Source organism: Mesoplodon mirus (genome assembly GCF_964341445.2).
Source record: "Mesoplodon mirus genome assembly, chromosome: 20".
NCBI lineage: Eukaryota > Metazoa > Chordata > Mammalia > Artiodactyla > Ziphiidae > Mesoplodon > Mesoplodon mirus.
Window position 1 is genome coordinate 15,629,949 of NC_138996.1, and position 26,343 is coordinate 15,656,291.

Consider the following 26,343-nt stretch of genomic DNA (forward strand, 5'->3'; position numbering starts at 1 on the left):
AGAAGTTCACATTTTTGGATACCACAGTAAGTGGTATTTAAAAAAAAAAAAACCTTTATATTTTCCAATTGTTCGTTGCTAGTATATAGAAATAAAATTGATTTTGTATGTTTGACCTCGTATACTGCAACCTTGTTAAACTCACTGATTAGTTCTGGTATCTTTTTTTTTTTTTTGGAATTCCTAGGATTTTTCTGTGTAAATGATCATGTCATTTACAAATAAAGACAATTTTACTCTTCCCCTGTCCCCCTCAATCTGTCCTTTATTTCTTCCTTTTTCCTCTACTGCACTGACTAGGCATACTCTATGATGGGATTTATGATGGGCCCATCATATCTGCCCCCCACATTTAATTTACGTTTCTGACCACTGACAGAAACAAGATAAATCATGGAAAACGGTGGGGGATGACCATTTACTTAACTTGACAGTAGACCCAACTGCAGCTGCCTTGCTGAATTTGGTATCTGTATAGCAGATCAGAGCTGTTCCAGTCAACTTTTTATGTTAATGCCCATCCACAAGCATCTCTATCTCATTTATAGTAGACTGTCATCATGTCTAAGTTTTAAAGAACCATTCAACAAGCTATTAGGACCAGCTTCAGAACATTGCCAGAGCACTGAGTTCCATGTCATAAGTGAGTCCCTCCAGGTCCATAATGCCCTGTTTAGCCTTATATTCCTCCCACCATCAAGATACACTACCTCAAGATACACTCTTACACATGCCCCAATTCTTGCCCATACATCCTAACCAGGTCCTTCAGGTCCTTTTGGCATATAAGCTATTTCCTCTCTGAGCAGGGACTCCTTTCTCACTTATGTGCTGAGTGCTGATGATGAACAGTTTACAGCCTTATTAATTTTATTGGTCATTTACTATTGGCAGTGGGACCTTATTGCCATCAGGTGAATAATGCTCTCTAGGACCACTTCTGGTACCAACTATTTAAACACAGAAAATGGAAATGGAAGCAGAGGCATTTGTGCTTTGGTTTGACTGGGGGTACAGTCCTAGAAAGGGGGAGTGAGGAATGGGTGAGTGAAGCAGTGAAGGAACGAGAGCCAGTTTGAGAATGTACTGAACTGATTGCCTCTAAGTGGGATGCATTGGTTAATCCTTGGGGCCCCATCCCGAGGAGCATTTACTGTATCTCAGGACCATTCCTTTAAGGTAAAGAAGGGGAGAGAATGTATCCATTGCTCCAGTTTCCCTTTGATCAAAAGTTTGCCCCACTGGGGGCTTCCCTGGTGGTGCAGTGGTTGAGAGTCCGCCTGCTGATGCGGGGGACACGGGTTCGTGCCCCGGTCCGGGAAGATCCCACATGCCACGGAGCGGCTGGGCCCGTGAACCATGGCTGCTGAGCCTGTGTGTCCGAAGCCTGTGCTCCGCAACGGGAGAGGCCACAACAGTGAGAGGCCCGCGTACCGCAAAGGAAAAAAAAAAAAAAGTTTGCCCCACTGGGCTTAGCTCCTCCTCACTTTCAGGTTGTACATGTGTGATATGGGTGCGATATGGGTGCTGAGAAGAGTTTCACAATGATTTCAATGGTTAAATCTCAGGAAAGGACATTGAGTCACATGGGAGTAGGTGAGGTGCCCAGTTGGTTAGGGCCCTACACAGCTGGAACAAGAGACAGGTGAGGATAAGAGGTTCAGGTACAGAAGAGGTGTCAGCTAGAGTACAGCGCCCTAACCCTCATCTGTGTCCACTCTCCCCCAGTCTAGAGACCCACTGTTTAACTTTCATTGGAGGATACACTTCTGATTTTTCTGGGGTGGGGAACACCCGTTTCCTGTTTGTGCAGAGTGATGATCTGGGGTTTTAATTGCTCCTTAACAAAAATGACAAGCAGCTCTCTGGTTTTAGTCCCATCTTTTTACCCATTTTCAGAGATTCTTTATGCCACCAAATTCCTAATATCTTGAGAACTCTGCATTGTAGACCTAGTTGCTTTACTGCTTTCCCACTGCTTTTTAGAACTCAGCTTTCTCAGGTCAACTAAGTCATTTGCCACCAAATGGCAACTTCCAAAAATTTGTTGCTGTTGTCTCCATTATTTTGTTTGTCCTTGTGAATTTATGCCTTAATAAAAAACTCCTCCCTGTCATTTTAGTGATGGTACTAAATCACCACCAGGAATAATAATCCTAAGTTATCAAATGAACAGCTGCCAGGAGAAAAAGAGCTGCTTTGCATTTTTTTCTTTGAACACACTTTTATCTAATACCTACCAAGTATAAGACCTATTCTTCCTGTATCATAAATGTCATCTCTTAAAAGTCATCCAATAGGGCTTCCCTGGTGGCTCAGTGGTTGAGAGTCCGCCTGCCGATTTAGGGGACACGGGTTCGTGACCTGGTCCGGGAAGATCCCACATGCCGTGGAGCGGCTGGGCCCGTGAGCCATGGCCGCTGAGCCTGCGCATCCGGAGCCTGTGCTCCACAACGGGAGAAGCCACAGCAGTGAGAGGCCTGCGTACCGCAAAAAAAAAAAAAAAAAAAAAAAAAAAAAGTCATCCAATAGGCATACCTCAGGTCAAAATTTTTCTTCTTAAAGATTAAATATGATGTTGTAAGTAGCTTGGATGATCTTCTGAAGTTAGAATTATAAATAAGGTATGAAAATGGAGAGGATTTCTAAGAAAAAGGAAATATGCAGTATGCCTTGCTTCTAAAAGGCAAGACAATTTAGAGATTTCCTATTTGTATTTAAAATAAAGTCTGGGGTGGTGACATTTGAGCATGGGGCAGGGCCTGGGCTCAGGACCCATGTAACTGGAAAAGGCATTGGGGGCAGGGCCTGGGTGGGGCAACGTTCAAGCATAGGGTGGGGCCCCTGCCTAGGACCTGCGCGGAAGGGGAGACGCAGCAGATCCAAAGCGGGACCTCGGAAGTGTGGAGTTCTGGAGTTTGGAGGTAAGGCCCTGGGTGGGGGGGTAGTGGTGGGGCTTGGGCTCTGCAGGCAGCAGGAAGGCTCTGTGGGCAGAGGATTAGGCCCAGCAGCCCAAGAGGCTCCCCGGTGCCTAAGTGGACAGGGAAAGCGCTGGCCACGTTCCCTTCTGTTCCTCCGCGCCACACCTCAAGGGTCTCCGCCAGCGTCTCCCCTGTCCCCACTCGACCCCTAACTGTGGGTGGGTCCTGCTGGGTGTAGGAACTCTTCCCATCCCCCAGCCGCCCCCCAGGGGTGCCAGGTCCCCGAGGTCCGGCCTTTACTTTTGCTCCCCCTTCCCTCCCTCCCACTCCCTCAGGACCCACGCGGCTGGGGGAGGCCTCGGTGGGCAGAAGATCAGGCCCAGGATCTCAGCAGGCTCCTGGGGGCCCAAGTGGGCGGGGGAGACCTGGCCACGCTCCCTTTTGATCCTCTGCCCTCCCAATGGTCCCCCAATTTACCCCTTCAGGTGTGGAATCCCTTCCCCTCCCCCAGCCACCCCTCAGGGGCTCCAGTCCCGTCCCGCCTCCACTTCTCCTCCCCCCTCATTCCCCCCAACACTCCACGTACTACCCGGTCGCTGGGGGTTCCTCCCGTCCCCTTAGGTGTCCGTGGTCGCCCACTGGTGCCTGGTAAGTGCCCTGGTTGTGCGAGGATGTGAATTCCGCATCCTCCTAGTCCGCAATCTTGACTCCACCCTGGAAACCCTACTATCTTCACATTAAAAAAATTTTTTTTTTAGAAGAAGATGTACATGTGCATAGGTTAAAGTATCAAATAGTTCTGCAAAGTTCGTTTAAAAAAACAGTCTTCTACTTCGTTTCCCTTTTCTCCTTCCCTAGAAGCAGCCACTCATCACCATAGTTAGCTAATTCTTTTGGTTATTACTCAATGTTTCTAAATAACATGCTCTTATACACTAATTTTTTGATATTCAGTGTTTCTCTGATTATAGATACAAGCAATGTAGTATACTATGATTTGTTTCCCTTTGTACAGCTTTTGGTTTCCTTCTAGTTAATACTTGTCTTATTTCTTACTTGTTTATTTAAACATTTTAATCACTAATTCAATCCTTGTTGATTGTTTAAATCTCCTTTGAAGACATTCAGGTATACCAGGCATCCAGTTCATTTCATCTTGCTGAGTAAATCTCTCCCGGAGCCTTCTGACATACATCAATAGGTCTGGCTGCCCTCTACACTGTGTAGAACATCAGCCTGAGATCTCCCTTCCCCAGCATTTTGGGAATCTCTTTGTCTTTTTCTGTTGTGTTGACACTTCTGCTTCCTGCATGTTTTCTTCCTTTTTTCTTAGCTTTCCCTCTTCTGTGGGTTGATTGTATCCTCATATAGCTTCCTGGTGTATGGGGGTTGCCTGAAATGTCTTCATTTTATTTCAACATTTAAGCTATAGTTTAGCTGAATGTAAACTATTACAGTGGTCATCAGTTTTTCTCAGAATTTTGAAGGCATTTTGTTATTGGCTTAAAAAAAAACTTTTAATTTTGAAATGATTTTAGATTGACAGAAGAGTTACAAAGATAGTACAGAGTTCCTGAATTCTCTTCACCTGGCTTCCTCTAATGTTAACATTTTACATAACCATGGCACATTGGTCAACACTGAGAAACTAATATTGACTGTTAAAGTACTAGGAACTGAACTACAGACGTCAGTCCTATTTCACCAGCTTCTCCACGCATATCCTTTGTTCCAGGATCAGATCCAGGATACCAGATTGTAATCACTCCTCACGTCACCTTAGACTCCTTAAGTCTGTGACAGTTGTGCAGTCTTTCCTTATTTTTAATAACTTTGACATTTTTGAAGAGGACTGGTCAGTACTTTGTAGGATGTCCCTCTATAGGGTTTATCTGACATGTTAAGACGTGGGTTTTGGATTTGGGAGAATAATACCACAGAGGTGAAAAAGGTCTTCACATCGTATCATATCAGAGGATACATTATATCAACATGACATTTTACTGGTGATGCTAACTTTGATCACTTGGTTAAGGTGGTGTCTGCTAGATTTTTCCTCTGTGAAGTTGCTAATTTTCTCTTTCCACTAAGCGAGTCACTAAGTCCAGCCCACACTCAAAGGGAGGAGAATTAAGCTTCACCTCCTTGAGGGAGGAATATAAAATAATTTGTGGACATATGTTAAAACCACCACAATAATCAGTAAATATCTGGGGGGAGGTATTTTGAGGCTATGCAAATACCCTTCTCCTTAAAGTTGTACGTACTAATGTTAATGTTCTTCAATGAATTTCACCACTGCTTTTTAACTTCCAGTGTTCCTGTCCAGAAATCCAAAACCATCCTAACTTCTGACCCTCAGAATTGGTCTTTTCCTCTTAGGAATGTTGTAGAATCTCTTCCTTTTTCCCTGTGTTCTAAAATTCCATAAATGGGACTTCCCTGGTGGCCCAGCGGCCAAGACTCCTCATTCTCAATGCAGGGGGCCTGGGTTTGATCCCTAGTTAGGGGACTAGATCCCACATGCTGCAACTAAGAGCCCGTATGCTGCAACTAAGAACCAGCGCAGCCGAATAAATAAATAAAATTCCATAAGTGTGTACTTTGGCACGAGACTGTTTATGTTGAATGGATTGAAGGACTGAATGAGACAAGCTATGTAACACGCCTAGCAAACTATCTAGTGCACAGAATACTCTCAGTGTTAGATTCTTTCTCCTTCAGCTGTTCAACGTGTAACTTTGTGGACTCTATGGAGTGAAGGTACTTGCTTCAGGGAACGTGAGGCTTGTGTTAACTTATGTTTTTAATTCTCCCCCCCCCCCGCCCCTTCTCTCAATGCAGGGCTTACCACTCAAACGATGGAAGGCAGACATTACCCACCTGAGCTGTCCAGAGCCTACAGCGTTTGCTTTCTCACCCCTCGCCCCGCGTCGGAGCTCTTTGCGAGAGATGTGGATACCAAGCTTCCAACAATCCAAGAAAGAAGCCCAAGCACTAAGGTGGCTGGTTGATAGGAATCAAAACTTTTCAACTCAAGAGTTTTGGGCCCTAGTATTCAAGGACTAATATCAAAAAGTGTCAGAGTTTTATTTTCTAGGTTGCCTTAATATCTGAATATAATAGCTGCTCTGTGGAAAACCCACTAGGATGAGAATTAATGGGTGCAGTACTCATAGTGAGCTCTATTGAATAATAGATATGAGTTACCCTAGGGGTCACTTCTCTGTTTTCTATAGTAAAAAAGAAATATTTCTTATGAACACTGGTCACCTTCAGTGTACATGTCTGGACCTGCATCCCTGCCGCCTTGTGTGGAAATACACCTACTGTAGAATGAGTGTGTTCCTTGCTGCAAGGAAAGAGTCCTTGCAAGGAAGGCAGAGGGTGTAGCTGTGGATTCTTACACTCACCTCACTGGCTGTATTTATTGGTGTTTGGCAAGCCCAGTGTCCCGACGCTGAGCAGGATCATGTGATGCGTTAGAACTTGGCAATGAGAGATGCCATCTGTTGGTTTCCAGGGATGTGAGTGAGTAGTGAAGGCTGCGTGGGGTTGATCCGCCGTCTCCCCAGATCTAAAGAACATAGCACGTCTCTGCCTCTTCCATATTTTCAACCACCTCTCCCGCCTTTCTTATTACTACCTTGCCCTGCATCCTCCCCCGTTCCTCCCTGGAACAAACGTCTTGGGAAGACGTGCCTCTTCCTTGTGTGTTTTGGGTGGTGAGTAGTTCCCTATGTTCCCGTATTCCACAGAGCAGAATAGTACAGAGAGTCCTGTGGTTCAGGCTGGACAGGCTGCGCGTTTTGATCGCTGTGAGCATGAAGGTGAGTGCCCTGGGGAACTCCAGTGGTGTGGGAGCGGATTTGTCTTGTCTTAGGGTGATGCGCAGCCTGCAGTGGTGGGCAGCCCTGCCAGTTTGGGAGCATTCCCTGTCATTTCTGATCCTGTCACAGAGGAGTTTCACCTGTCTTCTCTGGAGCTTCTATTGGAGCTTCTCGAAAGACAAGGAGAAAACACTGTCTCTCGTTCTCTTTCCTTGTGAGCGTGGGGCGGCTTCTAGACCACACTAAAACCTGCTGCCACCCAACGTGTGACGGCTTTGATGTTCTTTATTGTGGAAAGACGTAAGCTCCAGAGGACAGGAAGAGTCCTGCGTGCTCATGTCCCTGATGTGGCACCAGGGGAAAACTGAGGAAAGCACCCTCTCGGCACCAGCTGCCTTTGTATCGCAGGCCAGTGCCTTTCTGTTCCTGCCAAGGGCGATCTTTTCCTTACGTAGCTGTCTTTCTGGCTGTGTCAGAGAAATAAGGACTGAAACCAGTACATTGTTTTAGCAGCAAGAGGGGTCACATTGTTTCTCCCCTCTGACTGAGTTCTTCTCCATCCCAGCTCTGCCATTAACTAACTATGATTTTGAACAAATCTCTTAACCTCCCTGGGCCTTAGTTTTTGTACCTAAAAAGAAGTGATTGGGCTGGTCTTAGAAGTTCTTTTCTGTGTAACATTCTTTAATTATCGAAATTTAAGAAGCTTCATTTTGTAGGTGTTTTTACTAGGACAGTAACAAACTAGGTTAGAGCCACTGTGTGTTTTTCAAGGGAAGCACACTCTTCTTTAAAGGAGGAAGCATACTTACTGGGTAGTGTTGGGGATGGAAAGGAATTTATTTATCTCTCAGCTCTTTTATCTGATAATATCAAAAGGGAAAGGATTGGAAAGGCCAGATTTTAAGTTGTATTTTAAATGGGTTTATTTGTTTGTTTCTTTTCTTCTCTTTCTTTTTTTCCCCACTCTTAAAAAAAGCCCAGGATATGATTTGTGCCTCTGATGAGACATTATCGAGTAGATTCAGTTCTCCATCACAAATGCCTTAAGCAGATACCCCCAGTGCTTATGTGCTGCATGTAGGTCTTTTGTTTTTTAAACTTATTTAATTAATTAATTTATGTTTGGGTGTGTTGGGTCTTCATTGCTGCGTGTGGGCTTTCTCTAGTTGTGGCGAGCAGGGGCTACTCTTCATCGTGGTGCATGGGCTTCTCATCGCGGTGGCTTCCCTTGTTGTGGAGCACGGGCTTCAGTAGTTGTGGCACGAGGGCTCAGTAGTTGTGGTGCATGGGTTCAGTTGCTCCGCGGCATGTGGGATCTTCCTGGACCAGGGCTCTAACCCGTGTCCCCTGCATTGGAAGGCGGATTCTTAACCACTGTGCCACCAGGGAAGTCCCTGCATGTAGGTCTTAAACCCCAACATGTCATGTGATTTTTTGGTTCTGCTTGGTTCTTCTTCATGAGTCCATCGATCAAATTCACCCTAAACTTGTATGCAGTATGTAGCCCTGAGCAAATTTAGTGAAATAAAATCATTGCTCATTTAATGTGGTGTAAAAATTTTGTGGAGGAAGAGGATAAAGGAGAGGGAATTTCATGGGATTAAAAATGAGGTGTAGGGCCTTCCCTGGTGGCACAGTAATTAAGAATCCACTTGCCAATCCAGGGGACACGGGTTCGAGCCCTGGTCTGGGAAGGTCCCACGTGCCGCGGAGCAACTAAGCCCTTGGGCCACAACTACTGAGCCTGTGCTCTAGAGCCCACGAACCACAACTACTGTGCCTGCATGCCACAACTACTGAAGCCCGCGTGCCTAGAGCCTGTGTTCTGCAACAAGAGAAGCCACCGCAATGAGAAGCCCGCTCACTGCAATGAAGAGTAGCCCCTGCTCACCGCAACTAGAGAAAGCCCGTGCACAGCAACAAAGACCCAAGGCAGCCAAAAATAAATAAAATAAAGAAATTGTAAAAAATTTCAAAATAAAAATAAAAATGAGGCATATTTCAGGAAAATAAACCAAGGATTCTTTGGAACTCTTTGAGTACCCATAGATTTGAGACTTTATTATTATTTTTTGCTTAACATATGTGTCTTTTGCAATAGGGTTTTCATTAATAAGATAATGCCTTCTTGTCTGTGATAATTGCTGTTATGGAGTGATTCTTATCTGCAAAACGGGAGCTCTGCTTTTGGAATTCCATGGAAGGCCCTCTGTGTATTTTATCTCTGTTGACCCCATCATAAGTCACCTTTCTCTTTACCTCAGTGACTCCATTTTTGAAATATGATTCAACAAGTGTCCTACCTCACAGGCTGTTGTGTGGAACGGCTCATGGCTGTGAAGGACTTCCTGCAATGCAGCTTTCTGTTTAGTGCTTCAGTACGTTTTACTTGGATTATTCTCAAAGACTGATTTTCAAAGCAGTATGACGAGGTGGGCAGAAACCTTTTCAGAAATATTGAAGAAAATGATTACTAATGTTAGTTAATAGTCTTTACTTCTTCACCTGAAAATGGAGGCAACTTTGACCTTTGGTCACATAGCAAATATAATATTTCAGAATCTGAATGCTGACTGGCTTCTTTGTTGCTCTTAAGGACTGGATTCTAGCAACTAAAATATCAGTTGAGGTCATTATCGTTATTAGTAACAGATTGAATGCATACAGTGTTCTATGCACTTCTCAGAAATAAAGACATAGGCAAAAATGAGCATCATTCTTTCAGGGTCAAACATGTATTACACATAAGAGAATGGCTCAGTATCAATAGAACACCTTAAGGATCTAAAGCACAGTACAGACCTGAACTTGAAATTTGAAATACCCATTGTAATATTGTGCATTAAAAATTATTAGTAGCACATAATTCCTGCTAAAGACAACAATTCCTTAGGGGAATCCAGTGTAAAGTTAATTTTCAATGAATAATGTTGATTATCTAAAGCCAGGAGTGTATAAGTCTGCATAAATGACATATGTCTTTCTTAGAATCTTCAAAGTAAACAGCATAGAAGTCCACAGGCCACAAATAAAGGTAGTCAGTTTATGTTTCCAGTACCTTTGCAATCTTGAATATTTTACAAAGAATTTCTTCGCCCTTCTTTCGGAAATTTCTTTCCTTTATTTCCATTTTTGTTGTTGTTGTCGCTAGCTAATATCTTAGAGAATAATATCTTTACCGCATAATTCTAATGTCAATGTATATCTTTATTTCCTTCTGATTACAGAAATGAAAATGCTTTAGGAACTCAGAGGGAATATAGAATTATGAGCTATGACTGGAATGAGAAAGACCTGATTTTAGTCCCTACTCTTTTTTTTTTTTTTCCCGTACGCGGGCCTCTCACTGTTGTGGCCTCTCCCGTTGCGGAGCACAGGCTCCGGATGCGCAGGCTCAGCGGCCATGGCTCACGGGCCCAGCCGCTCCGCGGCATATGGGATCCTCCCAGACCGGGGCACGAACCTGTATCCCCTGCATCGGCAGGCGGACTCTCAACCACTGCGCCACCAGGGAGGCCCCAGTCCCTACTCTTTGATGTACCATCTTTATTACCTTGGTCAAGTTATTCGACCTTTTAAAGCTGTATCTTGTTCATGTGTCATGTTTGCTCCCTGTGAGGTTGTTGTGATGATTAAGTAAGCTTGTGTTCATACTTCTCTCAGTAAATGCGAGCTGTAGTTGTTCCAGCTATCTGTGGCCATCACCCTTTTGTTTGTGAAGACCTGGGTTGAGGTTGGTTCAGGAAAAGGGAATGACTAATGATTGGACCAGGGATGGTACCCTTTTGTTCTTCGTTTAGTTGTTTCAAACATATTTATTGTTATGAGATGGGCATTGTGGTAGGCACTGTAGCAGATACAAGCAGGACAATGGAGAAAGGTGTGAGGGGCATTGTGATATGCGGATGGTATTAAAACCAGGGACAGAGGAAAGCTTGAATTGTACTATAACTGTCTCTCCCTTCCATGGGATTTCTGATGGAGTTTTACACAAAGTTCCCAAGAGCATAATGAAACTCAGCAACCTCTTTATAGTAGCTATGCAAACCCAAATAAACCCAGTGCAGTGAACTCCAGTAAAAGCTGGATTTGAACATATAATTTAGATTTGAAGCCTAAGGAGCATCTTTTATGGCCTTTCTGTTTCTCAATTCTCAGTCTTAGGACCAGCCTGTTCAATGTGCCAAGAGAAAGGAGAGAAAGTCTGTAGGTCCTCACCCTGCTTATTCATTAACCAAGGATCAAAACAGGAATAAAAGAGGGGGAAACCTCTTAGGAGACAAGCCCTCTTTGCTCTCCACTTGCTACGGATGCAAGAATATGGGGTGTGTTGCATGAGAGCTCCCTTTTAAGTCATAGTAACCTCTCTGACTAGTAAATGTGACCTCATCAATATCCTGGGCCCAACCCATTAAATTAGTGACCCGTTGGTGCTGGTGGAAGGGGGATTATTAAGGACTTGGGCAGGATGCAAGGTGTGAGAAGGGGCAGGAGTGACCCTCCATGATTTTTGTCCTCTCAACTCATTGGGCTTAACAGCCAAGCCTGGGGTCAGTCAGAGGTGGACTGTATCCCCAGGAGGGTATGACCTATCATGATCAACAGAGACGTCCTTTCACCTTCCTGGGCTTCTTCCCTGATAACTACCCTTGCTCTGTGGTATCCCCCTGGAGCCAGTGACATGAGCCGTTCAGCTCTTTGTCTCTGGAAGCTTCTGAAATGAATCAGGACTGAACGTTGATCAATGTCTCGAGGAGAATTGTGAACATTAAGTCAAAAATTTGTTCCCTATTTTATTTCCCATTGCAAACCATGACTTCATCTTCCAACTTCGCTCACCAGAGGTTATACAACCAGCCCCAATAGGCCATTAGGAATACTTGGAATTTTACTATCACTAACTCCTTAATTAAAAAAAAACTGATTGAGTAGGTAATTAAAGATTTTAGGGACTATCAATGTAGGTAGCAGGTGCCGTTAATGGTTTTAAGGCAAGGGCAGTATCCCAGGAGCCTTTGGAATGAGCCTCACATAGATTGCTTCTTATGTATACAGAGTAAACGTGACTGATGTAGACTCATCTGATGAGTCACACTCACAGAAAAATAAAGCCAGTTTACTTAATGATGTCCTTGATGAAGTAATAAAAATGACTAATTTTATAAAAACTTGACCTTTGAGTACATGTCTTTTTAATATTCTATGTGACAGAATTTGGTGTATATATATAAAGCATGTCTGCTGCACACCAAAGCACAATGGGAATCTCAAAGAAAAGCACTGTGTGATTGTTTGAGTTGTGAGCTAAACTTTTCCCTGGAAAACCATTTTTGCTCAAAAGAGTGTCTGGCAAACTGTGGGTTGTTCAGTGATGGGTTTTTGTCAGTTATCTTCATGGAAATATAGTGAGCCTGTCAGTTTAAGAGAACCAATAGACATTGTTGCCAATGTTAAAATTTCAGCTTTCAAATGAAGATTAAAATTTTGGAAAACTAATTTCCACCACTTCTAACTTGACAACTTCCTGATTCTTGAGACTTTCCTGATGAGACTAACAAATGTTACTTTTGACATTGAGTGGAAACAGAGGTGATGACGTGTAAAGGAATTTTTATTTTTATTTTTTTAGATAAGAAGTGGATTTATTTAGAAAGAAACACACTCCGCATATAGAGTGTGGGCCATCTCAGAAGGTGAGAAAGGCCAGGAGTTTTTAGTTCATTAGTTTGTTTTTATAATTTGAAGGAAGGAAGAAATAGTGTTATATACTAGAGAGAGAGAGAGAATTTGTTTTAGATTAGTTTTTTTGGTTGAAGTGTTCCATAAGGGAAAATGGAGTTTCTAGTGGATATTTTTAAAATTATTGATCACTTGAAAATTGGGGTAAGGTAAAAGGTAATCAGAACTTTCCATGAAGGAAAAGAAGCCTTTGGTTTTTTTCACTAGGGAAACAAGAAAAAAATGTATTAAAGAACAAGAAAATTATTTTTAAAATATTATCAAGGAAATTATCATTATTTGGGTCACTCAGAATGTCAGGCTGCCTGGAATTTATTGATTTACTCAATAATTTTTTATTGAGCACTTAATATGTGCCAGGAATTATTCTGGGCCAAGAGGCTATAGCAGTGAGTGAAACTGACAAAACCCCTGCCACCATAGAGCTTCCATGTTAATTCTAGTAGGGGAATGAAAATGGAAACGCCTTAGCAAAATACAAACCACTTCCAGGAAGGTTTTGTTTCTTTATTCTGTAAGAGCCCCTTGAGATAGAATTTACTTCCTGAATTTCTACTACTCTATTTGAAGCATGAGATATGATATAAGTGGATTATATTGATAGAGTGTATTAAATGTGCTATACTGACAAGATGGTTAAAAGTACTGAAAGTTCAGTTTCGGAGTGAGTTGGCAAGTCTGAAAGCAAATCCTTTCTCTGTTCTTTTCATTTTTTACTCCATTGTTTTATTCCTGTTCCCCAGAAGAGGAGACATTTCTCCTGTCAGCGTCATGTGATTTCCGGCAAGAATAAGAACTGACTTGGGAATGGCAATAACAGTGGTGCGCTCACCGGGCAAGCGTCCTGCTGTGTGGCTAAACTCCATCTGTTCACCTTCAGTACAGGGGCTGGGGCGAGTCAATATTCACTTAGTTGCAGCACCTGAAAAAGTTGTATCTTACAAGCCACATTCAGTCATCGTGTATATAGTTGACACACCATTAATAGGAAGACTCATTTCACCAGTGAAATAATATTATCTGCTAGTCTGAGAGAATGCAGGTCACTTAGATGAACATCTTTAGGTAGTAAAGTATAATCCCAGATGTCTTCTACTTCCTGTTTTCATGGTCTAAAACCCCAACTTCAGTGTATGTCTTTAGCCTGGAGGTGATGAAGCAGAAATAAGAAAATGAAACACATCTGCTGTGACGCCCCCTCCATAATTTGTTTATTTTTGCAGTAACTCTAGGGATGCCATTGAAAATACATTTTTATAATCTTTTTTTTAAATTGAAGTACAGTTGGTTTGCAATGTTGTGTTAATTTCTGCTGTACAGCAAAGTGATTAAGTTATACATATATATATTGTTTTTCATATTCTTTTCCATTATGGTTTATCACAGGATATTGAATATAGTTCCCTGTGCTCTACAGTAGGACCTTTTTGTTTATCCATTCTATATATAATAGTTTGCATCTGCTTATCCCAAACTCCCAATCCATCTCTCCCCCACTCCCTCCTCCTTGGCAACCACAAGTCTGTTCTGTACGTCTGTGAGTCTGTTTCTGTTTTGTAGATAGGTTCATTTGTGTCATATTTGAGATTCCACATATAAGTGGTATCATATGGTATTTGTCTTTCTCTGTATGATTTACTTTGCTTAGTGTGATCATCTCTAGGTCCATCCATGTTGCTGCAAATGGCATTATTTCATTCTTTTTTTTATGACTGAGTAGTATTCCATTGTATATACGTACCACTTCTCTATCCATTCATCTGTCGATTGACATTTAGGTTGCTTCCATGTCTTGGCTATCGTGAGTAGTGCTGCTGTGAATATTAGGGTGCACGCATCTTTTCGAATTATGGTTTTCTCTGGATATACGCCCAGGAGTGGGAGTGCTGGATCATATGGTAGCTCTGTTTTTAGTTCTTTGAGGAGCCGCCACACTGTTCTCCATAGCGGCTGCACCACCAGTGTAGGAGGGTTCCCTTGAGAAAAAAGCGTTTTGAGATAGGGAATGTGGAAGCTCATATTAAAAGACATGTATTTTACTTCACCTAAGATGGTGAAGCAGGACACGGTAATTATATACATAGCTTATGCAATACCATATCACCAATAAATGACAGATCCAAATTTCAAACCCAAGATTGTTTTGTTTGTTCACATTCTTTCCGCCATACTCTGTTTTCTCCCATGTGGAGAGAAAGAGGTGGCTGCAATTCTTTACAGTGCCTCTGGAAAAAAAAAGTTCCCTTCCCCACTGATATGGAAAAATCTAGTTCTACCCTTATAGCCTTTAAAATAGGTATGAAATTCTTTACTAGTGGAGGGGAGTTTGTGTCATGCTTACAAGTCAGTCTGTTTCTTCTTCAGAAGCTTTCTCGTGATATTGGAATTATAAGTAATTTGGTTTGTATATATGCGGAAGTGAAACACTTGGGAAAGCCCATACATTGGCCTTAAACATACTCCCATCTTTGGGAAGGTCTCAGTTTGCTGGTATTGCGCCTATTTGTTTGCAGAGGCTCATGCAATTCTGTAGACACAAGTCCTTCTTCTTCCCCATTGTGAGAGCTGGCAGAGCAAAGCTCACAAAGGACTTGTGAAGTAATGGTGATATATTTGTGTGAACAACAAGAACTTAGACAAAAATAATGTTTGGATCTTGGAAGTGACACTCTAGTAAACCATGATGATGGTTAGGGAAAACCAGCTTTAAGGGTGAAAGAAAAGAGTGTATGATGTCATTTCCTATGGCCTACTTATTATGCCCATTTCCACCCTCCCCACACAAGTCCCAGATCTAAGAAACAAAGATACCATTCATCAAGGCTGTGTTCTTTCTAATTTGATGCTTATCCAAAATTTCCTTCAGTTTTTCAATTATAGGGGATAACGTGGTTCCCCCAAATTCATATTCTGCCCCCCTCTTTTGGAAAAGCAATACCTCCAAATAAACTTCATAATAAGAGGCTTTCACATTTTCAAAAACTGAGGGGGAGTGCCAATGACCAGGAACAGAGGGTATGGGCAATGAAGGAGAGGTGTGGTACATGCACTTTCCGAGGAGATGGAAAAAGAGCATCAAGCTGGTGAGGCCAAATTGAACGCTGAAGCTGAGACACATGGTCCTAGTTCCAGAGAAAAGTCTTTCTACAGGTTTCTTTACAGAGGCCAACATCTCCGTTTTGATTTCAGGAAATCCCCAAACAGGAAATGAGATGTTGCAGGCTTTGGGCTTTGGGGACAGACTCACGAGAGAGATACATTTCAACAGCCTAAGAATTGCTCTTCTTGGCTTCTGAGGACATGCAGCCGAGCCAAGGTGAACCCCCCTTCCTCCTTCTGTCTGCAACTGGCTCGGGTGCCCAGCGTGTTTCCACCCATCACCCCAGAACCAGTGTTTCCTAAACACAGCCACCTTCCTCCCCTCGACACAGGACCCTGCTCACGTTGCACCAGTCTGGAACAAACTAGAGGGTCATTCACGAAGGGCATGGAGAACGAGGAGAAAACAACCCCTCATCTTGTGTGGACTGGGAAGAATCTGTTTTGGCAGGCACCGGACGGGGACTGCTGTAGAGCTCGGGGTGAAACAGTCTGATCTCAGCGCTGGCAGCCTCTGTGATGACCTTAGAAAAGACCTTGTATCAACCTGATCAGAACCTCCAGACAAAACACGTGAGTTCAGCCAAACATTTGAATGTTTCCGACGTTCGCCTGTTCTCCATCACATAGAGACAGTCTTCAATGCGCTGGACTTCGATTTGACCCCCAAAAAAGCTGTTGAGAAGGGATCCCTCTCTATCCCATTCTCTCCTTTTCCAACACTCCCATAAACAAATGATGGGGACATGATTGGGCAATACAGGTATATCAAGCTCTCGTCCGATCTACATATTACCTGGAATACAGTGGAGGTGGATTGGGGTTAATTCGGAGAGGACTGGAAAGTGACACCGAGACAGGGACCTTGAATGTGTCACCAGGATTTACAGATCTTTCACAGTGCTGTTCTTCGCATATGTGCTTGCTGCTTCCCAATGAAACAGAGAACTTGGTCTCGGGCAGTGCCCAGCTTCCCTCATGTCTTGTGTTTACATGTGTCACATATTTCTGCAGGGCACTGCCCACTGGGATAACAGATTAATCTGAGGTAGTCATTAATTGTTGGCTGTCTGTTATACGGGAGGATAGGATGGTTCCAGGGTCAATATAATTTGAGAATAGCCAGGGGTGAGTGACAGCATTGCTCTTTTCTCATCTCCCATGGACTTCAGACCTTCCAAGTGAGCTTGGCAATTACCTAAAAAGAAAGGAGTGACGTGGTTTTACCCAGTGGGGGCTTTCATTGTCCATTTGGGTCCCTTCGTTTACTGCATCTCAAAGAAACCATGACAACTGTATTTGTCTCTGTTTCCTCTCCCCTCGATGCTTCTGGCTCCATCTGTTCAATACTCACCAATGGAGGCAGCCTTTTGTCTCTTTTCTTATAAACAAAAGTACACTTATGTGAGTTCATTTTTTTAAGAAACATAAAAGAAAATAAAAATGGAAAGGTTGTGTGTGGCTTGATAAATTGTTCGGTACCTTCTCTACACCTCCTCTGTCTTAATTTTCGCTGACTCGTGACACGTTCGTTTATTTGATTTGTCAGAAAGTGCCTGTGCAATGTGCAGAGATGTGTCATCCCAGGAAAACAAAACAAAACCCAAACCCCTGCTTTGTAGGTAGATATCTGTGTGATGAAAAAAATGCCTCCTCTGTTTTCAGTCATGGTGGTGCACATCTAGATCTAACCGTATTCCTTTCACTTCCAAAACCTCAGAGAGTGGGAGGTGGGTTTGTCTTCTAAAGCTTTCTGCAAGCTCTTAGGGTCACGTGGCTCTTTGATGAGCCCTGCACAAGAAAGCGGTAACTAAGAGGAGGAAATACATGGCTCGACTCCAGTGGGACAGTGGGACCTCTTTTTTGTGGTGTAGGGTGTGCTTTTACATTTGAGTCCCACTGATGAAGCAGTCCAGGGCAGAGCCATCCCAGGCTCAGGGGTCCTGGCTTGGAACTAGTGTTGCCTTTGCTATTAACTACCTCTGTGGCCTTGAGCAAAGCATCTTACCTCAGTACGAATCCCAGTTCCTTCATATGTAAAATGAAGTAGAACTAGATGACATATAAGCCCCCAAAGAGCTTTTTTATTTTTTATTTTTGGGTATTTATTTGGCTGCGCCAGGTCTTAGTTGTGGCACGCGGGATCTTTGTTGCTGCGTGTATGATCTTCAGTTGCGGCACGTGGGATCTAGTTCCCTGACCAGGGATTGAACTCGGGCTCCCTGCGTTGGGAGCGTGGAGTCTTAGCCACCAGGCCACCAGGGAAGTCCCCCGCAAAGAGCTGTAAGATGGTACTATTCTGTTTCACGGCTAAACACTGAACGCTAGCTGGTGATTTTGCGAGTTTCCCTCTCCTACCCCTGTGACACAGTTCTCGCCTCCATCCTCTTCTTATCTCACTCTATAACTTTTCTCATCTCTCTTGTCCACTTCGCATTTTCAACTATCATTCGTATACTTAAGACAAAACATCTTAAAAAATGAACTGTTACTGCATTATAATCACATAAACTACAGTGTACCCATGTCAAGTTCAATAAGTTCTTTTCAAATGTATGTAGCTGTGTATCCTCCACCACAGTCAAGATGTAGAACATGTATATCACCCCAGTAAGACCCCTTGTTCCCCTTTCTAGTCAATACTCCCCCATTCCTGGCCCTAGACAATCACGGATCTGTCTTCTGACACCAAACATTTTTTTCTCCTCAAAGCCACACTTCTAATCATGATCAACGTGTATGTTCAACTACCCACTGGGAAACTTGAGTGAGATTCAACCCAGGCCCCTTGACCTTAACGAGATGGAAATCGAGATCTTTCCCCATAGATCCGTCTGTCAAATCTCTACAACTACGCATCCGAGCATTCTCTCTGTTCCTTCCTTGCCTTCTCTCTCCATGTTAACCCGTCCCATTTAGCAATCTCCTCTTCTAACATATTCACATCAGTTCCTTTCTTCTGCCACTGTTTTGTGTAGGACCTCACCAACCACAGTCTAGTCCCACCAAGTTCAGGAGCTCCGTGGGTCTCTTCCAAGGTCACGCCCCACATCCTTCGACCTCGCAGCTCAATGACCTTTGCATAGGCTTTCCCCAATTTATTTACATGGTGTCGACTTTGTAGTCTGCTCACTTTGGGACCTTTCTTTCAACAAAAACCTTCCTCTTTTAAATCAGACACTCCCTAGCTTAATATCCTTTAATAGCCACACATTCCCTCTGGGATAAAGACTCTTCTGAAACAGACCTTCCCTGACTTTCTAAGCTCACCTCTTACATCTTCCCCATTTATTAGCATGCCCCTGTGCTCTGCTGTACCAAACTAACTGTACGTTGCCTGAACACTCCATGCTTTCTTCAGACCTCTGCATCTTTGTATACACTTTTATTTCCTCTGCTCGGAATATCAGTTTGATGAATTTCTATTTATGCTTCAAGACTCAGCTCAAATGATTTCCTCAGTGAAGCCTTCGCTAGTGCCCTCAAAGACTATTATTATTTTCTCTTCTTTTCCTTCATTACACGTTGCATATTTCTCTTTTGTAATCACCAAGATTATACTCCAGTGTAGAGAAGGAGGGAACAGGACAACCCATTTCCCAAATGGTCTTGACAGGGTAAGCTCACGTGTACATGCTTACATGTGTGCACAGCCCCATACCCACAGGGAACGAGGAAGAACACATTGAAGAGTTTTTGATTTGGGGGTCTACCTTCTAGCTCGTTTAAGAGTTTCAATGAGGAGGTAGGCTTTGGGAGTCTCTCCTGACACAGTTCATTAACTTCTCCTTCTCTGGTCTGTCTCAACTGGTCTGAGACTTGGCACATTTACTTTTTGTTGCCCACTCGGTCTGCTTCTCTCTGCAGGTGAGTCTCCTCGCACTGCTAAGCCCTCTGCTGGATGCCGCCCCAGGTGGAGGGAAGGAGGCTTCCCCGATATTCTGGAAGATGTAGCATCTGCAATCCCATAGGCATGTCCTGTAGATTGTCCTGCTAAAATACCATCTGTCTCCTGTTCCCTCCTCTCATCCTTGTCTTGCGTGCACCTGAGATCAGGAGGAGAAAAGTGAGATGGGAAAAACTGAGCCTGCAATGTCTCTAAGAGGACTTACTGTATAGCCACTGTAATGATCTGTTTACATGTTTGTCTCCTGCAGACTAAGTATCTTGAACGTCAGATGGTGGTTTTTTTTTGTTTTTTTTTTTTTTTTGCGGTACGTGGGCCTCTCACTGTTGTGGCCTCTCCCGTTGCGGAACACAGGCTCCGGACGCGCAGGCTCAGTGGCCATGGCTCACGGGCCCAGCCGCTCCACGGCATGTGGGATCCTCCCGGACTGGGGCACGAACCCGTGTCCCTTGCATCGGCAGGTGGACTCTCAACCACTGCGCCACCAGGGAAGCCCCAGATGGTGTTTTTTGTTTCTGTTTTTGTATATATCCCTAGTGCCCAGCAAAATCGATGAATGAATGAATCTCATTTATGAATTTGAATCCTACCTATACACAATTATCCAAGTTAATGATTTATAAGTAGCGTGTTCTACCTTAATTGAAAACTTGTTCATGAGTGAGTTAAATAAAATATGGACCTCTACAAATATGTTTTAATTTAAAACATTTTCTGTTTAAAATTCGCCATAAACCTAGGCAGTATTTTCATGTGCTGGTACTTCTAATTCAAGACATTATCCTTTAAAATAGAAATTAAAGCCAAGCCTAGGTAATTAATTTGGATAATTAATCTGCCAAGTCTTACTGCCGGTGGTAAACATGTAGATATAATATATAGAAATAAGCCATATTTGGAGAATCAAGCGTATATTAAAAGAGAAGACAGTAACCAATCAGAGAAAATGCAACCAAATAGCATACACATTTTTCCTTACCACGTTTAAAAGAGGAAGCTAAGTGCCAGTTCAGAGTGCTGATTGCAGACGTCAAGGTGGGGCTCCTTGTTTTCCTCAGGGGGTGGAAAAGCCTGGATGGGTTCTCTTGTTTCTCTACAGTTGGTGACAGGCCCAGGAGAAGGAACGCCTGGAAATCAGCTGGCTTTTGATACATGTTTGTTGAAGAATAGGTTGTATTGCTAAGTGTCAGAAAGTTGGGTAAAGCATTCAAGAAGTCTTTGGAAACATGTATGTGCTTGAAATGCCAACGATGTACTGTGGTTTCAGATTTTATGGAGAGATCATATTCCCCTGCCTGGGGCTAAAATCTCTTGGAAGTTTTCTCTGACTAAGCTCCCTCAAGATGACCTTTGCTTGCTTCGAGTAACTGTAACATTCATGTGGGCTGTCTATATTCTTTGTGTTTATATAATGTATGTCTATATGTTGCCTTAGGATATTCCCAAGTTGTAGCTCATCTACTAGATTATCTTGTCCTAGGGGTTCATTCATGTCTTTGCATTCGCTATAGCTCAATATAAATCTACTATGTTCCAAACATTTTTACCTGTGGCTATCATGTGATTCGAGTCCCAAAACAACTTTGTAAAGTGAAAGTAGTATTACTCTGATTTTTGCAGATGGGAAAACAGATTCAGTGTGTCAAGTAACTTATCCAAATTTACAGCAAGTAAATAGCTGAGTCCAGGTATAGATCCAAGTTCATGACCATTCTGCAATATACTTTTTAAAGAAACAGAATTATTCCAAAGCATGTACTTAGAGATGCCTTAGCTGACAAAATAAAACGGGCAAGCAGCACTTTTTTGGTCATGGAATTGGTATATCCTTCATGTCATCTGAATGTTATGTCTGTTCCATGTTGGTCATTTGTGCAGTGTATAATCCAAGGCTCCGCTTTTAATTGGTGATTAGGAGAGATGGGTTTGTTGGTTTGACACTGTGAACCAAACTCTCAGATGACAGAACATGATGGGCCTCTATTGATCTAGAAGTTTATCCAAAACAATAAGGTGAGTACTCCAGAGAGGAAATTTAGCTCACTATTAGGCATTTTGAGTGCCTCTCACAGAGTTTTCTCTTTTTCTTTCCCTCGCACTGAGTGGTAGGCTATTATTTAAAAATGTATTAAATACCAAGTTCTGTAATTGCCTGATTACTATCATCTTTCCTCTTTTCACTCCCCACTGTTCCCCCTGCCATCAGGATGACACTTCCTTCAGGCACTCACATATTTCATCCCTCAAAAATGGAGTATAAAAACACATTAAAATATACCACACATGGTGATTGTCAGAAGAAAATCACCCAGAACCTTGATCTCAGACTTATCTTTCAAATGACATAAATCCAATTTATCTCACTCTCAAGTTTCTTTGAATTTTAGTGTCTCAATCACCCTATGGTAACATTGCTCTCCAGAGTAATTTAATAAAAAGATGAAATTACTCCACATACTTTTTTAACGGCACCTCTTTTGATAAAATAGGTTGATGTCAGAAGAGTATTCTTCCCTGAATCAATGGCAAATATGTTTTTAATACAAACTATATTAGTCCAGAAGAAATCTGTTGGTGCAACAGAATACTCAAGAAAATGATACTCTTTTGGCTAAATTATGAGTCCCTATTGCATTAGACAATTTCACATTTCACATTAAATCTTTATTTCGATGCTTCTTATTTTTCAGCTCTGTTTATTCCTGGGGCCCATATAGGGTGTCAAAGATATAAAAATATCATAAAACCAGGCCATAAATGAAATTAATTTTAGGTGCAAAGTAACTTACCTATGTATGGAAGTAAATTCTACTGATCACTTTTACTGAGTAAGGGATTTGCATATTGTCTCCGGGATAATTTGGTAACTGCTATCGTGGGTTGTTTTCTGTCCTTTTGATGTGTGTCTGTAGTCTCGAAAACATCTTAGATTTTAGCTGGAACATCCACTCTCGGGGCTCTGAAACAGAGCTCATCTGCTTTTCTGCAACACAACCTTCATCTGTGTTTTTGTTTTGCCTCTGCCGGTGAAGGAAAAAGGTCAGGGCATTAACCTCTCCCTCCATTAGAAGGATGCATTTCTGCTTTTATCTGATTAGCTGCTGTAATTTGAAGCTTTCGGTGCCTGCAGATAAGGTGGGAGGCTGGCAGCCGTAAGGGCCATGGGAGGCTTTCAGAAAGCACACTCAGAGCTGTTATCCTGAGTTTCACTCAAAAGATCAAATGTCAGGCCTGCTCACCCCAGCCTGATCCTCAAATTCTTGCTTATTCATTAACCATCACTACGTAGTTACTTGGGGAGGTTGTAGCGAGGCTTCAGACAGAGTTTCTGTAAGTCTCAAGGCACATGGAACCAAAGCAGCCAGTAATGAGTTCAGATCTCTTAGCACAGCTTGTTCTCAGGGGCAAAGGGTTTAAGTAGCTGTCTTCTTTCCCTCTTTTAAAACATAAAAGTCAAAATCTGAAAATCTTAACTTGATTCCATTTATTCATGGAGTTGAGTTTAGTGATCTCTTCGATATTAGCAGGGCAAAGGAACTAACAGGGAAGATGGAACCTGCTATTTCTGGAAGCCTGAAAAGACCTCTGTAAATTCTCAGCATGATGTGGTGATGGTTTTCATAGGCAAAGGGCTTGAAGGTACCAGCATCCCATTTTTACATCTCTCTACTCTACCACTTCCCAAAATATGAGAGAAGAACACTTGTACTTCTTAAAATAAGGCCAGATAGTCTCTGAAAACCTTAGCCTGACTAGCAAGATGATGAATATGAAAGAGATTCTGTTTCAAATTTTTGGAGTTGGATATTTTCTTTTCTGTAATGCTCTCCCCTTTTTCCTAGAACAATTCCAGCATCAAGAAGCTGTTTGTGAGAAATAACCCCAGAAGTAAAATCCCTTCCACACAAAGAGAAAACTCATGGACTTGAAATATCTACTCAGTTACTACTGGAAGCAAGGCTGGACTTGGTAAAATGGAGAGGTCAGATAATAAACTTGGGGTCTGGCTCTCTCTTATTTTACTTCTTTGGTTTCCACATCAGTAAAATAAAAGAGTTATCTACTTGGTTATTGCTAATACCTATTCTGGTTTTAGTATTCTATGATTGGTGAGGCAACATATTTCAGTTTACAACTGGCAAATATTAAGCTTGTATATTGCCATTCTTACTGGTTATATTCATGGCAGACAACACTAATTAATTGTGAAAACTTTTCCTGCCAACCTTGGAATTCCAAGGCCTTAGAATCCTTTTCATCATAGAATTGCAAGCATCCATAATCCATCAGATGAAGACAAAACTTACATGCCATTCCAGATATAATGAACAGAGAGGTGGTGACAAGGCAGGGGACTGGACAGAGATTTTGTCCTGTGTCTGCTTTTATACGTCTGTGTAACTCTCGAGAAGGCAATTAAATATTTTAAAATTAAATTTGATATAGGTTTTTGTGTGAAAATAAGTTTTTATTTCCCTGGGATAAATGCCCAGAAGTGCAATTTTTGGGTCATATGGTAATTGCATATTTAGTTTTTAAAGAAATTGGCAAACTGTTTTTCAGAGTGGCTGTAACATTCCCATCAAATACATACGAGTGATCCAGTTTTTCTGCATCTTCACCAGCATTTAGTGTTCTCACTATTTTTAATTTTTACCATCTTGATAGGGGTGTGGTGATATCTCATGGTGTTCTTAATATGCATTCCCCTAATAGCTAATAATGTTGAACATCTTTTCATGGGCTTTCTTTGCCACCTCTATATCTTTTTCTATGAAATGTCTCTTCGTGTCTTTAGCCCATATTCTAATTGAATTGCTTCCTTTTTTATTGCTGAGTTTTGAGAGTTTTAAAATATATTCTAGATACTAGTCCTTTGTTGGGTAGTTTGCAAACATTTTATCCCACTCTGTAGCTTGTCTTTTCACCCTTTTAACAGGATCTTTTGCAAAGCAAACGTTTTTGAATTTGAATTTATCATTTTATGACTTTAATTTTAATTATAATTAATTCCTTTTAGGATCTATGTTTTGATGTTAAGTCTGAGAACTCTGCCTAGACCCTAGATCTCAAAGATTTTCTCATTTTTTCCTAACAATTTTTAAGTTTTACATTTGATATTTAAGTTTGTGATCTATTTTAAGTTAATTTTTATATAAGGTATAAGACTTAGCTCGAGATTCTTTTTTTTTTTTTTTTTTTTTTTTGCCTGTGGATATCCTGTTGCTCCAGTGCCATTTGTTAAAAAGGCTATCTTTCCTCCTTTGCACCTTTGTCAAAAACCAGTTGGGCATATTTGTGTGAGTTTATTTCTGTATTCTGTATTCTGTTTTATTGATCTATGTGTTTATTCCTCCACTAGTACCATACAGTCTTTAGTACTGTAGCTATATAGTAAGTCCTGAAATGAGTAGCATGATTCTTCCCATTTTATTCCTCTTTTTCAAAATTGTTTTATTTCTAGTTCCTTTGCATTTTCATATAAATTTTAGAATAATATTGTCTATATTTTTAAAAAAACTTGCTGACATTTTGCTAGGAATTGCATTAAAACCGTATCGATTTGGAGAAAATTGACATTTTTATTGTGTTCAGTCTTCTAATCCATCAATATGGCATTTCTCTCCATTTATTAAGATGTTTGATTTCTTTCTTCAGTTTTGTGTAGTTTATAGCATATAAGTCTGGAACATGTTTTGTTATATTTACCCCTATGTATTGTTTATAAGGTATCGTATTTTTAATTTTTGGTGTCCATATGTTCACTGCTACTATAGAGAAATACAATTGATTTTTGTATATTTATCTTGCTGAACTCACTTATTAGTTCCCAGAATTTATTTTGGGTTCCTTGGGATTTTCTGTGTAGACAATCATTATGTCATCTGTAAACAGAGACAATTTTATCTCTTCCTTTCTGATCTCTATGTCTTTTTTTTCCTTTTCATGCCTGATTGCATTGATTAGAACTTCTAGCACTATGTTGAATAAGAGCTATGAGAGTGGATATTCTTGTTTGTTCCTGATCTCAGGGAGAAAACATTCAATATTTAACCATTAAGTATAATATTAGCTGTAGGTTTTTTGTAGGTGCACTTTATCAAGTTGAGGAAGTTCACCTTATTTCCTATTTTTTCGAATTTAAAAAAAATTTAAAAGTCATGAATGGGTATTGAAATTTATCAAATGCTTTTTCTGCATTGATTGATATGATCATGTCATATTTTTTAGCCTGCTAGTATGGTGGATTACATTGATTTTTTAAAAATATTGAACTATTCTTGCATCCCTGGATTATACTCCACTTGGTCATAACATATAATTTAAAAAATATATTTATGAATTCTCTATACTAATATTTCATTAAGGGATTTTGTGTTTACATTCATGAGGGATATTGGCGGTAGTTGTAATTTTTTCTTTTGTACTTTGTCTGGTTTGGTATCAGAGTAATACCTGTTTCATAAAATGAATCAGGGAGTATTTCCTCCTCTTCTATTTGCTGGAAGAGATTATGCCCCAGGAGTCTGCCCTCTCCCCGTTCTTTCCCTTTTGGCAACCTTGTCGTTGCCTCAGCCCCCTGCCTTGTCCCTTCCATGTCCCTGCTAAAGTCTACTGCTGAGTAGAGCAACTTGTCTTAGTTCTTTCCCCACATCAGGAGTAGTTCTATATTCCACTGTGATTTCCATGACTTCATTTGCCATTTTGTTTTGACCTGGTCAAGAGCTGGCATAGACCTTTCTTAGATCTCAAGTCCTAGAGTAGCCTCCAAGCTCCCTGAATCATTTTCTATGTTATCCTCAAACCTCCCCATCTCGAAGGCCCAGTGGTGTTGCTAGAGCTG

The 26,343-nt window shown here is 41.6% G+C and overlaps 1 protein-coding gene across 13 annotated transcripts in view; it reads left to right on the forward strand.

Moving 5' to 3' along the window:
• The window catches only part of FUT10 (fucosyltransferase 10), a 259,867-nt gene that overhangs the window by 62,148 nt on the left and 171,376 nt on the right, over positions 1-26,343 (forward strand). For 7 of the 13 annotated variants that reach the window (XM_082608594.1, XM_082608595.1, XM_082608592.1 and 4 more), the window contains one exon: positions 5,766-5,923. In XM_082608594.1, the coding sequence (XP_082464720.1) occupies positions 5,766-5,923 (158 nt within the window). Of the gene's footprint in view, positions 1-4,041; positions 4,115-5,765; positions 7,333-15,682; positions 17,154-26,343 lie in introns of those variants that run through there. The other 6 variants (XM_082608596.1, XM_082608584.1, XM_082608587.1 and 3 more) reach the window with 4 other exon arrangements.